Raw genomic sequence first — 16,734 nt, forward strand, 5'->3', positions numbered from 1 at the left:
GTCTCATAACGAGTGCACTCTCTCTTTTGTTTCTCTGCATTTTTTGCCTACGGAAACACGGCTTCCTCTGCGTGGTACTGATCCTCTCCTACTCACTGTAGACATTTGTGCTGTGTGACTAAATGATGAATGGTGTTACAATAATTTGATGAGATTGGGCCAGATGATGCAAGAAACAAGTGTGCGGCGATAATGCTCGTCTTGATGTCTTGGAGCTTATTATGGCGTTCAACAAACAGTCCCAGCGGGCTGAAATTCACTTTGAACACGAACGTCTGTGCAGATGGCTCAGGCAGTTCCCTTGGGTGATAGGTGTAGGGCGTGGGGGGTGTCTATGGCCACAAACAGATGACTGACTCCCTTCTTACTGACTATGGCTCTACAAAGAAAAAAAAAATGTGAATGGATTTGGCTAAAGTCATATGACTGATATAAAATAACTTCTCTATTAAAAACTTATTCCTATACCTAAATCAAATCAATAATTGAGCCATACATCTGCATCTACATGATCTGCTTTCTTTGGGTGCATAATTTCTTTTCATATACAACCACAGCAATGGCAACGTGTTTCCTGCAATATGGACACTGGCGTCGGAAAATAATAGTAATTTCGCGAGATAAAATAAAGCACAGCCTGCAACAAACCGTCTAAAAATGTCCTCTCTGTCTCTTCTTCCACCCTCTATCACCCGTCCGCCTTCAGCACCACCTCCTCATCATCATCGCGCCTGTTTGTGTGCCTGTCTCCCTTCAGCACATGCCAGGACTCCCGGGGCACCACTTACACGGCGAAGATCTCATCTCAAAGAGCTCCTCAGGATGTCATTATGAGGATCAGCAGCAGGCCTCGCGGATGATATTACATTGGTGTTCTATCATGCACCCAACGCCAGTCAAAGCGCCTATTAATTAGTCAATACCTTTGAAATCACTTGTTCTGTGGCGATTCAAACGCTCGATCACTAATAGGCCATTACGTGTATCAATATGTTAACAGTCATTAATGTGGAATGTAACTAAGTGAGATACGGTACAGTTTAGTCGTGCATGGCTGTCGCCCAGCAACAATGGGCTTTAGGTATAAGATATAGGCTACTGTATAGGCACGTATCAAACCAACAGTGGCCCTCATATGCCTGGCTCCAAACTATTATGAACAACAGATACAGTATGTCACATGCATCAGTAATCTAAACACAGAGCACTGCAGATAGTACTGAAAATACAGATTATTTCTCTGGGATAAATTTTAATGCAATGTGTGGCTTAGGGTCACTAGCAAATTTACCTTTATATTACGGAAAGGTGGCGCTGCCAGTGGTTGTGTTCAATTCAGTTTAACATTTAACTGTGACTTTACTTGGATGCATTGTGTTGCACAAGCCATGAAAAATATGCTCATTTTTAGATTTAGCTGGCATACATTCTCATCCAGCTATAATTTGTCAAAACTCAATTATAGTCAATATTATTATATAATTTTATTATGTCTTGCCATAATAAAGTTACTGAATCATAGGCTATATGTAGATGTAGCCTGGTAATATCTTCTAGGTCTGATCTTACCTATCAGCCTTCCCCGTAAAGTTTGACTGACCCGCCACATGACCACGTGTATTGTGAAAGTCGTTCACTTGCTTCACCAACAATACAAATTGGACTTCCCTCGCATAATTGATATCCCTGGAGGACACATGGGCGGGAAATTGAAATGACCGTTTACTCGTGACGAAGTTTTTCCAAGATTTAAGTTCCTTAAGCCAGTATAGACGTTAGGTATTGCAGCCATCTTTATTTAATATTGTAGTTGTGGTCAGTCAGGTCGGTATCTAAGCTTGAGGCCCGAAAAACTGATGCTTACAAGGGCATCACATTTTCTAACCCTATAGTTGTGTGCAATATTGTGTAGACGGAATGCTATATGTTTTTTTTTTACTTTACAGTCAACTTGTTTTGTACAAAATCAAGTTAGGATAAGTATGTCCACGAATCACAATTAGACAACTAGACCACTTACATGTCTATATGCAGGGCTCTCCATGCGCGCACCTTAGATCGTCCCTTAAAACTGGGAGGTGACAATGCGCCCCGTGCGCCGCGCTCCGCTGTGCAGAGCTGCCACAGTGCGCTCGCTGTAGCTCAAAGTGCGGACTCGTCGGAAAACCTCCCCGGCGGGGCCCCGTGTAATTCGATGCATGCTGTTAAAGCTTAGAGTATATTGTCTTCCCGTTGCTTCTGAAGCCTCCACCCACCGGCCCACCCTACATTTGGCGGATCATGTGACTCGGGGTAAGTCATTTGCAAGTACAACAGTTCTCTGTGCGCTCCCCATTCATTTCCTGAGAACTGCCTGAACAGAGCAGCTGAGAGGCAGGAGGGGAGGGAGCCGCTCTCACACACTCTCTCTCCCTCTCACAAATACACAGAGACGCGGCGAGAAGAGGCAGAGGAGGAGAGGAGACAGAGAGAGCTGTAGGAAGGAAAACACGCTCCACGGCTCTACAGCTTCTGACAAGGTCTGTGCATTTCTTTGCTCCTGCTCCTCTCTCGTCCCATTCCTGCGCGGGCTGCCTGCTCTGTGCTTCATTTGTCACGTCGCTGGGCTTTGTGCTTGTCTTCACTTGTCCTCGTTCAGCTGTCATTGCTGTGTCAAAGTAGATGACAACTCAGATCACCTATGTCATTGTGTTTGTTGTGGAGGGGCAAACTTGAAACACACTGCACACTGCTGACTGTACGGTGTTCACAAAGTAAGTTCACAAGCTGTCATGCCCCTAAAACTGATTAGATACTGAAGATCTGATAGGATTGGTGCCATTCTGTACTTGCAAGCATTTGTCTGCCCAGTCGCCATTCTCCAGAACTTTAAAATCACTCAATCTTTCTTCAGCAGTGTTTTACATGCTGTCCTTGTGATTGTGGATATGTCACTCTGGAGACTAGCTTCAACAGTGTACAGGCTCGCACCATAGTCTCAGCACTTCTCACAGGAAAAAAAAAACTTTTCTGCTTGACAAGAGTTTTTGTACTTCTCTCAGACATTGTGGTGGGGTGAGTGTCAGACTTGTTGTCTCCCCATAGGCGTGAAAATGCGGACAGTAAACGCACAGTGATAATATGGCAATCAATATTACAGATTGACTCACTTCCCATTGCGCAATCCGACCATCTTTCAGCTTAGACATACGGTCTGTCATTCAAGTGCCAAGAATTGCTCGAGGATGTCTTGTTTTTTTTTGGAGAATTGTATGTGTACAAATTGACAAACAACAGATGAAACTGAGACCTAACCTGTAGGCACAAAAATGAAATGTGCAAAAGTTCTCAAAATAAATGTGACTGTGTGCACACGGATTTCACACATTTTGGACTGTCTTTCAGAATTTGTATTTCAAAAACACGAGAGCAGAGGCTGTTAGCAACGGGTTAAACATTAGGAGCTCGGGTAGCGGAGGAAGGACACTGGGGGGGAGGTGTGAGTGGGAGTGTTGCAGGGGTGGTGTCTTGGATGTCATCGGCAGCGCTCTCACTTCCAGGGTAATAGTCATTGGTATTGATGGCTGGCTGTCAGGGAGGCAGAGAGCCACCAGGCCGGTGCAGAGTGGCCGGGGGCTGGCCCTTGGCTGTTATTTTCAATTATAGGGGACCAGGGCAGAGCTGACAGCAAAGGCATTTGTACAGCCAGAGAAAGGGGGGTGGGGGGGAGGGAGAAAGGGGGCAGAGGGGATGAGACTCCCCCGGTTTGATGTGGAAACTGAGCACTGACCTGTGTGACTTTCGCCCTTGCGTTATGGAGAGGCCCTGTCTTGCTTTTAGCTGTGACCGCCATGGGGTGTTCATATATATGTGTGTGGATTTAAGGGGCCGCGATCAGGGGGGGACGACCCAAAAAAAAGTTAAAAAAAATAGTCAAGGAGGCGGGGCACAGACTAGAGTACAGATGAGACCCCACGCAGCTCTGGGATGTTTAGGCAGTGAGATTAGGGTCCATTTAAAGTCTTACTTAAAGCTTTTGAACAAAAGAGCCCTCTCGTGTACAGGCTACATGACCTAACCGCAAATGTCGAGAGGTTTGTGTAGTAGTGCATGCGAACAACAATACACACCAGTAATAACATCAATACTGAAGGAACAACAGTGAGAGTAGCATTTACCCTGTTTTAACTTGATATGCTTTATACACACATTGCATTGTTGATCATTTTTAGGGATGGTCCGATATGAAAATTTTCTGCCGATACCGATATCCGATATTTGCCTCACTGGTGTGGCCGATATCCGATATTTGCCGATATTTATTTCAACGTTAAAAATCAATAGAAAGGCTTACTCAAATGTGGTAAAGTTTGTAAATTGTTCCATTATTGGAATGTCTTATGCTTATGCATGGGACACATCTCACACACCAGGATGAAACAATCCTTTTTATTAGAAAAATATTAAAAAGACCAAATGCAATGTTGGAGTGAAATGTCATTTTGTTTTTGGCTAAATATTTACTCAGACCTACTTATTATTATACTTTCACCCATGTCCTCTATTAATGGGAAACACTGACACTGGGAATATGCTAGGCTACTATTTATTGCATTTTTTATTAAAATATGTAGCCTACCATGTTGTTTAATCTACATGTTTTAACTTTAAACAAATCTGATAAAGGACACACAGCTCTGTATGAAGCTTTGGAGTTGGAAATATCATAATGTCACTTTAACAGCACCTTATATGAACTTATGAGGCCAGACTGAAGATTTAGAGTTGGTTTAGAGCTGGCAAAAAGCAAACAGTAGATTTACAAGTTTAGCATGAGCTTTGAACTGCATTGTTTTCTATGATAAATGCGCTAACGATCGCAAATGCGTCTAATTAAATATGCGCGAAAATGCGACATGACACAACGCCTCGTTTTCACGGGTCATTAACATGACAAAGGTGGGCAGAGTAAACGTCAATACAGACATTACCATCACTGTAGTTAGACCTATATGATGACAGAAAGGTCATGTTTACGTGTTGTAGCCTTTAGCCTGTTAGCAGCTATGCTAGCGCTAACAAACAAAGTTATAAATCTGGCGTCAGGACGGAGAAACTTTTGCAAAACTCACCTCAGATGTAGCGACAAATAATCCATCAGAAAATGATTCCTGTTAATCCTGACTCAGAATTATGTCCATGGAGGCAGTTTTGGTCCAGTTTGTTGCAGCAGTAACTTGTGGCTCTGCATCTCTGTGATGTCCAAGTGTCCGCTCCACTTTGTTTAAACTTAGTAAAAACATACTTTCTTTTGGAGACGTGTGAATTTATGCTGGAGGTTCTTTATTTTTAGGAGCCACTGTTTATTTGAGATAATTTGAATAAATTGTTGCCCCAGTCAGGTCAGTGCAGCCCGTCTACACTGCTGCTGCTTTCAGGTGCGCTATGACATTACGGTGTAGTAAATAATTCAAAGAAAAAAAAAATATCGGCCGATATTTTCCCATATCGGACCGATACCGATATGGGAAAAAAGGACAAATATCGGCCGATAATATCGGCGGCGCCGATATATCGGCCATCCCTAATCATTTTGCAACCATGATGATGATCCACCTTTTTCCTTTTTGTTGTCCTTTTCTCATTGGCATCAAGCTTTCCCAGAATTCCTTCAGCCGGTCACCCCGCGCTCCCCATGAGACAGTCCAAGGGCTTATGATAGTGATCAGTGCAGGTGGGGGGACTCAATTAAAAAGCCAATCACAGGCGGACACACTCTATCTGTCCATCAACACGCGCACTCCACAGGACAATTAATTGCCACGCAGGATTCCCCGTCGAAAGGCATCATCTGTCCGCTACACATCACATGAACAAATTGGGCCCGCGTTGACGGAGTGAGTCTTTCAGGAGGAAGTGCTACTCTTTGCTACAGTATGTGCATTTCAGAAGCATGTAGGGGCACTGTCTTTTTCAGCGTGATGTGAAATTCTTAGTATTGGCTCTAATCAGCTGGGTTAACTGCTGGCATATTGACTGAGTGCTGTATCATTGATCCCCGTGGGTGTTATGCAGTGTATGGTCATTGATTGTAGGCCGCAGTGCTCTAGAAGGTTAGATTCATTTAGATCCCCAAGTGTTAGCCACTGTCAAACGGCTAATGTAAATGAAAGAGATGGGGCATATTTTGTGTGTGTTGTAGAATTTGTATATAGTATTTGGTAGGTGCCCTTTGTATGATGTGTCAAGACCATACACATATTTTAATGGACACGAATGGTTGGTAAAAATGGGCAAAAGTATACATTTCGTACGGACAATTAATTAAATTTTCTCCTTGTGCCATCTTATCAGCAGATCACAAAATGTTCCCTCCTCTAGTGATTTTGGCTATAGATTCAACCTTCAACCCCAGTGTCCAACCCATGTTTGTTTGTCAAGTTTGAGTAAAGGGCGGACATGCTGTGCTGGTGTGTGTGTTTTTGTGACTGAGAAGGAGAGAGACATGGAGTGAGAGAGAATATGGAAAATATTGTGCAATCACCGGTGGATAGTCGGAATACTGATCCAAACTCCGCTGTAAATCAAAGTTTTATTGCTGTCAAACAGAAGGTGAAATTCTATATGTTTATGTTGATGAAAGCACTTATAACAGATGAAAAAAAAATGAAAAAAAAGTTGCAAACCATGATGTTCACAAAGTCTGCTTTTTGAAACATCTCTAGAGGTTTCAGTCAGTGCTTACTGGAAGTGACTCATTCACAAGAGCTAGCCTCTAGACTCTGATCAAGCTTCCATAAAAGGAGTATATATTTCTCTCTTTTTTTTTTACCTTATTACTTTTGTCCGTGATATTTTTATTGCGATTGACGAAATGTAGCGCACAGGTTCTTTTGTGTGAAACCAGCCAGTTCATCAACAAATTAACTCCTCAATTATTCTGGAAGCGGTTTGCTTTGGAGATGGATCCATCTATTTTTTCAGACCAGTTGTTGCAGTCATTTCAGCAGTTGCAGACTACTGTGCTTTATGTTATGCTTCAATATGTTGTCGGCGAATTTGGAGAGTCTGTTTAGTCGGTTTATTTGTGAATTAAAATACATGGACAGAACAAGAACAAGCTAACTCCAACTCCAAACCTAAAGACTGGACTCTGACCAGAGGCCAAACACAGGACCCCTGTAAGTCAACACTGAACTATTATTCAATACTTTCGCTGTCTATAACAGTGCATAGGAATACGAGCTCCAGTCATTGTGGAAAAGCCTAAACTACACTTCTACTCTACTGATGTTGTCGGTCAAATATTTAGTGAGTCACTTATACAAACAACATGTGGCACTAATCTGGGAGCCTGTGGCCCTTTTCCGTTCTTTGGCTTGAACACAATCAAATAGTGCATCATGCTATGGCCCATAAAGACTCCCCTAATAGCTGGCTACAGTAGATATCAGCATGGCTCAACATGAAGTAACACAGCCAGGAAGAAAACTAATCAAAGAGAGGGCAGGGGTAGATGGAGGTAAACACAGCTGCTGGTTTTTATTAAGTGGCAATGGAGAACTGGAATGGGTCAAACCAAGGGAAAAATCCACATGAATATAACCAGGCAGGCACTTGGAAGTGTCACTGTGTCGGCATGTTTTGGTTCTCTCTCATTTTCCATAAGCTATATACTTAGATATGGTTGTGTCAGCAGCATACAGTAAGGTCATGTGGGGTACAACACTGCATCAATAGCTTCAGTAACACACTTAAGGAAATGAATGTGCGGTTGGTTAAGTGCCAGCCTGTATGTCTTTGTGTGAAGTGTAAGAGATAGTGAGAAAAATAGTTGGTATTTTTCATACGGTTTACAGTAGGCCTGAAGATGAGTCAGTAGCGCGGGAGCCTCTACATGTCTGCATTGTAAAAACATCTAGGTCGGTTTTTGAGTGCGTGTGCCCTGATGCAGACAAGCTTTTGTAAATAGCATGGACAAAGTGCATATGTTGGGGAGGGGGATGGATTGTTCACACGCGCACATTGAGACAGTCATGTTAGAAAACAAGCGCACACATATATAGACACATCTCGGAGCCCAGGGGGGATAAAAAGCAGGAGCCTACTCAAAGAATCCCCCATTAGGCTGGGGAAGTATTGTGGATCCCAGAGGGAGGCAGAAGAGATTGAGAGGAGGTGGGTGGTTGTTGATGGTGGTGGTGGGATGCAGGTTAGCGTGTATTATTCCCCTCTGTTGAGGCAAATGATGAGAGTGGAGTGTTTCTAAACATGATCCAATCAGAAACGCGCGTAACTCTGTCATCTCTTTTAATTTTTAGTATTAAATGTATATCCTTATCACACATAAAATGCCTCATACCTACCACATAAGACAATATTAAAGAATGCCACTATGCATTTGTTATTATTTACTTACTACTTAGGTTCTTAAGCTTGCTGTAGAATTATGTACAGGTCATGGTGATAAGGACAAGGAACTTACATAAACACTGGTCTAAACAACCCACATATTGGGCAAATTAAATCTCCCTTACAAAGACCTGCCAAATCTTAGCCGTATTCTTTCATAAAGCAGTGCCAACATCTCCACATGGTTATCCTAGTTTTGTGTGACTGGCCCCACCCCCACCTCTTGGTACAAGCAAGGTTTTTGTGTCAGAGGCTATTTTAGATGCACAGCCACTGACCCCACTGCATTTACTCAAGTGTGCATGCGTTTCCAAAGCTAGTCCATTAAGTCACATGACCACGGTGAATCAAAACCAAATAATACATTGTCCATAAGTTCACTTTCAAACTCAGGACTTTTACATTTGAAACATGTAGAGTATATTACTGTACACAATGAGGAAATAAGAAAATCACACAATTGTATTAATACCACTTACCTATAACTAATATTACACAGTCATCACAGCTATCTATAGAGGGTCACAAGTCAGTGTATTCTTTATACCAGTGACCACCCTGGATAAAGCTACTTAGTAACAGTAACGAATATGTGCTAAAGTTTTGAAATATCCAATGAACTTTCTCACAATTCTATTTCTTGTGCAAAGAGCTAAAATGGTCTTTATTGCCAGCAACAGCAATTATATCCCTGTTTAGACGGGATATTTAATTCTTTCTCAAAATTTCATCAAAATGTTCTTGACTGGAAAAGGAGGTGTCTAGAGCAGTGTGGCAAATTGCTTTGACTCCTCGGTGGAAGCTGAGTTCTGCCACCTCACTTTGGAGCTGTCACAGTCACAGCTTGTTTAGCTGTTTCTCTGCTGCATTTGAGGCCCATGATGCAAGAGGATGTCAGACTCCTGTGTTTACCTCTCCCCGGCGCATTGTGGAGGAGGAAGCTGCTGTGTTCTCTGCTGTGTGCTGCAGGTGTGTGCGCGCAGGATTATGAATGGCCATCTACAGACGACTGTGATGTGAAACCAGGACACATAGCTAGCATGCGATAAATATCGTCCAACGTGGGCGCAAGTGGAGGTCATAGGGTGTGCAATGTATGTGTGCGTGCTGTTTCACAGGCAGACGGCAAACAGAGCAGGAAGTTCGCTTATGTGACACTCGGAAAGAGACACAGACAACCCAGACAGCCACAAACTCTTCATTTCAAGTTTCCTCCCACGGTAAAGGGCTTCTTATTTTTGCACAGGGCTCGTAGTAAAGTGTTAGTAAATTACAAACAAAGCAAAAGCTGCAATTTGTCAATGTATTACAACATACAACAGTAAAGCAAATATGTGGTGCTCAAACAGATAGCCTCTGGTTTTGTGGAAGGCCTTGTGCGCTCCAGTATTATAGCACAGACAGTGAGTGGACTCATGCTACATCCTGCTACCTCATCCCCCTCATCCCGACAGGATTACAGCACTGACACAGGATCCCCCTGTCCGGCCTCGGCAGAAATAGCAAGGACCCAAGGACAGTTCACTAGAATATTGGAACTTGTGTGTCCTAGGTTTGAATGCATTTGCTACACTCATTTGTAACTTTTAAGAATATCTGATTCTAAATTACTAGCTATACTACTTTTATGATGTGGCATATTTTTAAATGAATTTTATCAGTTGAAATAATGTGCCTTGTGTGTGTTATAAATGGATGTGAAAGTGCATGCTGCTGTAGATTATCTGTATGTTAGATCGATCATTCTGCCTGAAAGTTACCGCTATTATTTAGCCTGTAATGTCTTAAAATCTCAACACATTCTGCTACTTTATCACCAAAATCCTTTATTTTATCACTCATCTTATTTTATATACATGATCAGGAGCTCTCTTTCAAGTCTTATGTTCACACTCATTACATTTGTGCCCATTACCTGAGTCCCCCTGGGGAGTTTGACCTCTTTATAACATTCATATCAATGTCATGCTGAGTTCTACAAACTAATAAAATTGCTTGCTAGGCCATTGCAATGAAATATTGCCTTATAGTATTTGACCCACTGACACTGGCATTATCGAATCTGAATTTAAAATGCAACATTTTTATTTGGTTGTGATTATCAAACTGAAAAGGCGGCCTCGACCTCTACAAGCGATCTCTGAAATGCCCCTGATTCTTGTATAAATTTACAGTTCATACGCTGTAGACTTGACGACGCTTGAACATGCATGAATCACAATGGCACTTGTTGTAAAATCAGATTTAGATATTTTTACTAAAACTAGAGAGAATAAAAAGGTACAGGTAGAGCTGTACATCTCAGTTTTAGTTATTTTAAAAGTCACAATATCGCAACTTCACTCAGGTTATCCATCTGACTGAAATCCATTTTTAAAATGTGTTTATGTTTTTATGTGTCTATGTGTTCATTTATCAGGCATGATCCAGTCAGCATGAACTCCTGTCTCTGATCGGGCCTCTCTACACAATACGCAAATACAAATACTGATTGCGGTGTTACAAAATGTCTATAAAGTTATCACACACATTCAGGCACAACTCAAGATCTTTTTTTAAGCATCGTTTTGACACAATTGGATGAAAAAAAAGATGCTGTTATTTCTCATATTGTGCATAGAGGTAACAGTTCGGAGGGGAGCAGAGTTCTTCCCCAGTGGACCTAATCTAATCACTGAAGAAGGTAGCACGCTGTTTTGAGGTAAAGTGCATCAGTTAAGAGCATCTCTAAGGGATATTTAACCTGCGGGGGAACTTTTCTCTGTCTCCCTCTCTCTTTTAAGGACATGAACATAAACCATGGTTGGGTGCCATTGTGGCTGTCTGGGCTTTGGCCGTCCACGCTTCTATTAGCAGGAAAGTAGCAGCACTCTCTGGAGCACCGTTCAAAAAAATGTCCCAGTAGCATCCGAATGACTTTGCTCGCTAACCCTGCCAAGGAAAATACAGTTTATGAAATGGAAATTCTGAGGCCATTCACACGCTGCCAGGATGTATTCGACAAAATGCTGTGTCCAAGTGAGTCCGTCCAGAGGTCCAATGAAAGAGAGAACATGCTTTACCCTGGTCAAAGAAAAATACAGTTCAATACAGAGTCATTTGGAGAGAGCCCTGCAGGCTTGATGTAAAGGGCAGCTGCCTTGTCAAGCAAATTGCAGATTCGCTGTAAAATAGCAGTACAGGCGTTAAATGTATATTGTTGCTGGTGTTTTTTCAGCTGAGGTTAAGTAGTAAAAAGGCTGCAGTTCAATTGCTTACCTCTGCTTTCAGCAATTTAGGCACAGGCTCAAATGTTCTTATACAGAATAACACTTAAATGGCTCAAACACATAATGGAGCCAACGCAATGAGGTCATGGCCATACACAGATTGACATGACGTTTACTGAGGTTAAAAATATCTTGAGTGATTTCACCACCGGTATTCAAGTGTACATGTTTTTATAATTCGCCACATCTCTTTGTATCCATTAAATCAACAGCTCCGTGCTGCTTGTTGACAGTCTTCGGCCTTCTCTAAAGTGCAAGTTGAGGAGTGAGTGTGTTAGTAAGCAGTTGTAGGCTGGTTATCGGGCCAATGTGTCACGCTGGGGCGTCCAGGGGTACAGAAAAGGGAAGTCAGTTTCAGCGGTGGGGGCAGTGGTTCACAATACACAGGAAGCACTATAGGGTAATTCCACTAACTTCTACTGTATTCCGACTTTGCACTCTATAAATAACTTTTCTCATGCATAAACATGTGTCCTGTTATTTGCCATTCCCTTGCTCTCTCCCGCCTCTGCTCTGCTCCTGCTCGGGGTGTGAGGGGTCTGTTGGCATTCTTGCACCGTGTGCTTTGCGCTCGACCGAATCTTGGCTCCGATCCATATCCCCTCGGTACCCTCTCTGACTCCCACCCTCCCCTGCACTAAACACCCTTCCCCCTTCTCAGCCTCTCCAGCCCCCCTCTGCTGCTTCCAGACCCACTGCTCCTGCCAGTGAGTCCCTGTCCAAGCCCCATCAGCCCGCTGCTCCTGCTATTAGCTTCCGTAATCCCGCCTCCTGCATCTCCCATAATTCACCCCACCCCACACACCCTTCTCCTCTGTGCACTTTTTCATCTCAGTTCGTGGCAGCGGGTCCAGCCTCTGTGACACAGATGCACCCAGTAGCTCTGGGCGTTCGACATGGGAACAAAGCATTGGTGGGGCCCGTCTGTCAGAGAGTGTGTAGTATTTGTGTGTGTGCGTAGAACTGCAAGGGAATTTACTAAGAAAAAGAGAATAAGAAAATCACAGAAATCAGAACATGTACTGTAGAAGTAGATTCTTATGGCACTTTCCCTCATCAAGTGTGTCTCCCCAAACCATTTGAGCCTTAATGTACAGTAGGACATGTACAATATCTAGTCCCAAGGCTAATTATGTATGGGGAGCTTTATGCATCATGGTTGTTGTGAGGAGAAAACCACTTAAACAATGACTATAATAACTTGCATGACAATCTATTAAGTGGATTTGTAATGTCTTTTCCAACACAATGCATGGTTAATGAAATGTGGTTAACACAAAGGAGGTCATCATTGTGCTTTTTCAGAGGTCTGGCATCCAACTGATTCGGTGTCACTATTGCCAGACCTCATCCTTCCTCTCACTCTCCTTCATCAGAGCAGAGAGGAAAGCCATCACAGAAACAGCTGATTGTGCTACAGAGGTCATCCCTGTGTGATATGTGTGTAAGGTCATAACTCAGTTGTAAAAAGCAGACGCTGAGGAGACATAAAACCACCAGCTTCAGCTCCAAGTTGCATCTTGTACAATTAGTTGTGGGGATTTTGGCGGAGACCGTAGGGCGGATGAGAGGGAAATGAGATGCCTCAACACTCCAGTGCTCTCCTCTCTGTGCGTCGAACTCCCCCACACACCTGGGATGGCCATTTCATTTCAGAGAGCAGCAAATGGAAAGGTGATCTTAATCTAGCCTGTTTCCCTCCAGCCCCCACCCTCGCTCCATCTCCCACACACGGAGCCTCACTGCTGATGGACAGCGCACTACTGGGTGTCCGCGCTTGCTGCCAGCACACCAAATTTAGAGATTGAAAGCCCACTGTTTTATTACCTCTTCAGTTCAAACCTAATCTTTGGTCACACTTGTATCTCTGGGTCACAAACTGTAAATGGTACTCGGTGCTTTGCTTTTAAAAGGAGCAGTTTTCTGTGTTTTTGGACAGTAAGTATTTGCTGTGACCTCCCCTGTGTGAACCTGCTTCAGTCATTACTCAGTGTTAGGTCTTTTTCGCTGCTCGTGGGCCATTGCTGCCACAAGCAGAGCTATGCACTCACCATTGATTTCCTATGAATAGCTTGCTGGAGGCCAGTTCATTAGAAAGTGTTCACAAACCACTGGATTAACTGGACAGAAAGTGCATGCAGGCTGGAGGTGTTCAAACATCTGAAATATTCACCTGTTTCTGTGTGAAATAGTTACAATTGGAAAACTTATCACAAATGTCCATACAGCATGATATATTTTCAATGATTCTGTTGTCCAAATATTGGTCATTCTGCAGAAAATACAGCAGACTTTGTGCTTCCCATCTCTTCTTCTCCTCTTCTCACACATGGCTCGAGGCTGGACTGAGGCTGCAGCTCCACCCGCCCGCCCAGCCGTTACTATGGCAACACTATCTGGGCCTACCAAGACCTAAAGCCGAAGGACATCCTGGACAACAATACAATAGCAGCACAGCTCTGGGTACCTGAGGGACTTAGACCTGAGAGGCCAGATATGGGGAGGGGGAATGTTCTGCCTCCGCTCCATACTCACCAACCAGGAGCAGGCTTTGGAAATGAACAGCATCTTGTACTGTAGTTTTTGGACATTTTATTTTATTCTCTATGGATTGTGTGATACTTTAACAGATTGTCGGTGTTGGAGAGAGGTATAGTCATGTAGTGAAGTATCAAATTATTGAATTGAGATTTAAGATAGTTCTGCCCTTTCTTAAACTACACCTCACGGCTTTCATGCATTACGTAGATTGATTATTCAGAAATGATCTTATAGTACAGTATTTCATTTCCCCTCAACAACCTCTTTGCCTCGCGACACATGGCCAATTTTCATTTGAATCGCTGTTTTTAGCCCGATGCCTTTTACTTTTACACATGATTGCATATGTATTTCTCATCTTAATAATATGTGGGGTGACCTCAGGCTGCCCACCGCGGAGGATAAGGAACATGCATTGTTGTCATTGGCTTCCTTCGAGCATCCTTCTTAAAGCCGCAGAGCTGCCTTCCCCATCAACGCAGCCCAAGCGCTCCTCGGGCTGGAAACCATGGATTAGTTTGTAAAGTTTTTTTGTGCTCTTGCATACGCTTACATTCAAGTAACCATTAACCGCTGTTGCTTAAAGAGGAAGCTAACTGCTGTTATCCCAGCTGAGTGCTTGTACTGTATATGAGCGAGAGTATTTGTATTCATTTAAAGTCTTAAGTGTTATTAGCTCTGCGGCAGCCCACTCCACAATTGGAAATCTTTATTATGTAAAGGAGAGGGGGGTCATGCTGGGCTGTGACTAGATTTTTTCACAGTGTGTCCACTTCTTTTTTGTGTGTGCCAGCCTCTAATGGACAAATTTGCCTCTATTAAAATTGTTTAGCTGAGAATTATACACGTGAATGGAAAAATTGCACAATCACGCTAAAACCACCTCCTTCTTTGTGTGTGTCTTTGCAGGCCACCTCACCAACAGGATGTTAATGCTCGACGGTATGCCTGCAGTCCGAGTCAAATCCGAGCCCCTGGAATCGGAACAAGGGGTAAGAGGACCAGTTGTTTTCCAGACAATTCTCCCAGATTTTATTTTTCTTTTCAGCTTTTCCTCCTTCCCTTCTGGCAGAGGGGCAGATAATCACTCCCAGGCTGAGGGAAGTGAACAGAAGAGAGAGAGAGGGAGAGAGAAAGAAAGAGAAAGAGTGAGTGAGGGGGCTAAGAGGAGTGGTCGGAGAGCATGGTAGTAAGTATAGCAAGACAAGACCACGGGAAGGAGAAACACAGCTGGAGCAGGAATGTACAGGGGGGAAAAGGGGGGGGGGGGCAAAGCCAGAAAAGAGTCCACATTGGCTGGGGGGTGATGGCGATGAAGTCACCGCTCCAGGGAGGAGGGTTACATGAGAAACTAAATCTTCTAGAGCTGTCTGCCGAACTGTTTATGTCTATGTGGTTCTCAGTATCCTCCTATGCCCTATAGTGACTCTCGGTTCAAGTCCATACTTTATTTTGGACATGTTTTTAAACACTTCCCGATCATGAAGGGAATTAAAACGGGTCACATCCCACCACAAACGGCATTGCCACATACTTTGTTCCTTTTGTACGACCCATCACCTATTTTCATTTTCATTGATTTTCGTCTCAGCTGGACGTAGACCAGCTGTAATCATACTCAGATTACACACACAGAGAAAATATGTCAGCGTAAAGGTATTACTTCACAAAGTTTATCCATATGTTGGTAGAGACTGACTGCTCCCAGCACAATTAACTTCCCAACTAAAGCAGCAAACCTAGAATAGAGCTGGGGACTGAAATCTTGAAATGTATAATACTCTCATTAGTGCCATTATGAACACATTTCAAGACTACAGTGTGACCCAAACAGCCAGCAGAGCTTCTTTCTTTTCTACACTAGCAATATAAGTCAATCCAGAACTCTGCGTATGTCCTTTTATTTTGCACTATACTCATACTGTATAATGTAAAAAGCAATAACGATGAAATTGAAGCTTAGAACTTATGTCTTTTGGGTTTAAATAGATAATAACTGTATTCATGGCATATACAAACTTTGATACTTTATTTTAAACATTTGCTTTGCCAAATGCTAGGATGAAATACTACAGCCTTACAGCCTGAAGTGCGAACCCCCCATCCAGCGATTTAATATTTGGCTCCCCTCATCGAGTCCCACATTCGATGATAATGGCCTCACCTCTCTCAGGTTGTGCACGGCCCTCATTGAAACTCTGCCTTTCACACATACCTTGAAATAAAGTGGTCTTGTTGTGGAGGAGCCGTTGCTAGGTTACAGCAGCTTTGTGCCACAGCTGTGTTTCCAGTAGATGCGGGCCACTTCATATTTGTAATCATGATAAACGAATGCTCAGTTTTGTCATCGATTTCCATTCATAATGTATCAATAATTGCTTGCCCCCTTCTACATCAGCGAGCGCGCTATGTGGCAGAGGAGTTGAGATTTGTATTGAGAGGAGTATTAGCGGATGATGGATGAGAAAAGGTGCCAGTTGCTGATAACGCATCAGCTTATCTCTGTAGCTCTTGTGGTGGATTGTGTTATTGC

General features: G+C 43.1%; 1 protein-coding gene across 3 annotated transcripts in view; it reads left to right on the forward strand.

Moving 5' to 3' along the window:
• The first annotated feature begins 2,141 nt into the window (after positions 1-2,141).
• klf12b (Kruppel like factor 12b) overlaps positions 2,142-16,734 on the forward strand; it is a 35,067-nt gene continuing 20,474 nt past the window's right edge. The window contains exons 1-3 of one of the 3 annotated variants that reach the window (XM_079563544.1): positions 2,264-2,292; positions 2,430-2,519; positions 15,111-15,193. In XM_079563544.1, coding sequence (XP_079419670.1) covers positions 15,128-15,193 — 66 coding nt within the window. In that variant the 5' untranslated portion in view covers positions 2,264-2,292; positions 2,430-2,519; positions 15,111-15,127. Of the gene's footprint in view, positions 2,293-2,350; positions 2,520-15,110; positions 15,194-16,734 lie in introns of those variants that run through there. The other 2 variants (XM_079563545.1, XM_079563543.1) reach the window with 2 other exon arrangements.

The sequence above is a fragment of the Gobius niger genome, assembly GCF_951799975.1.
Source record: "Gobius niger genome assembly, chromosome: 9".
Taxonomy (NCBI): Eukaryota; Metazoa; Chordata; class Actinopteri; order Gobiiformes; family Gobiidae; genus Gobius; species Gobius niger.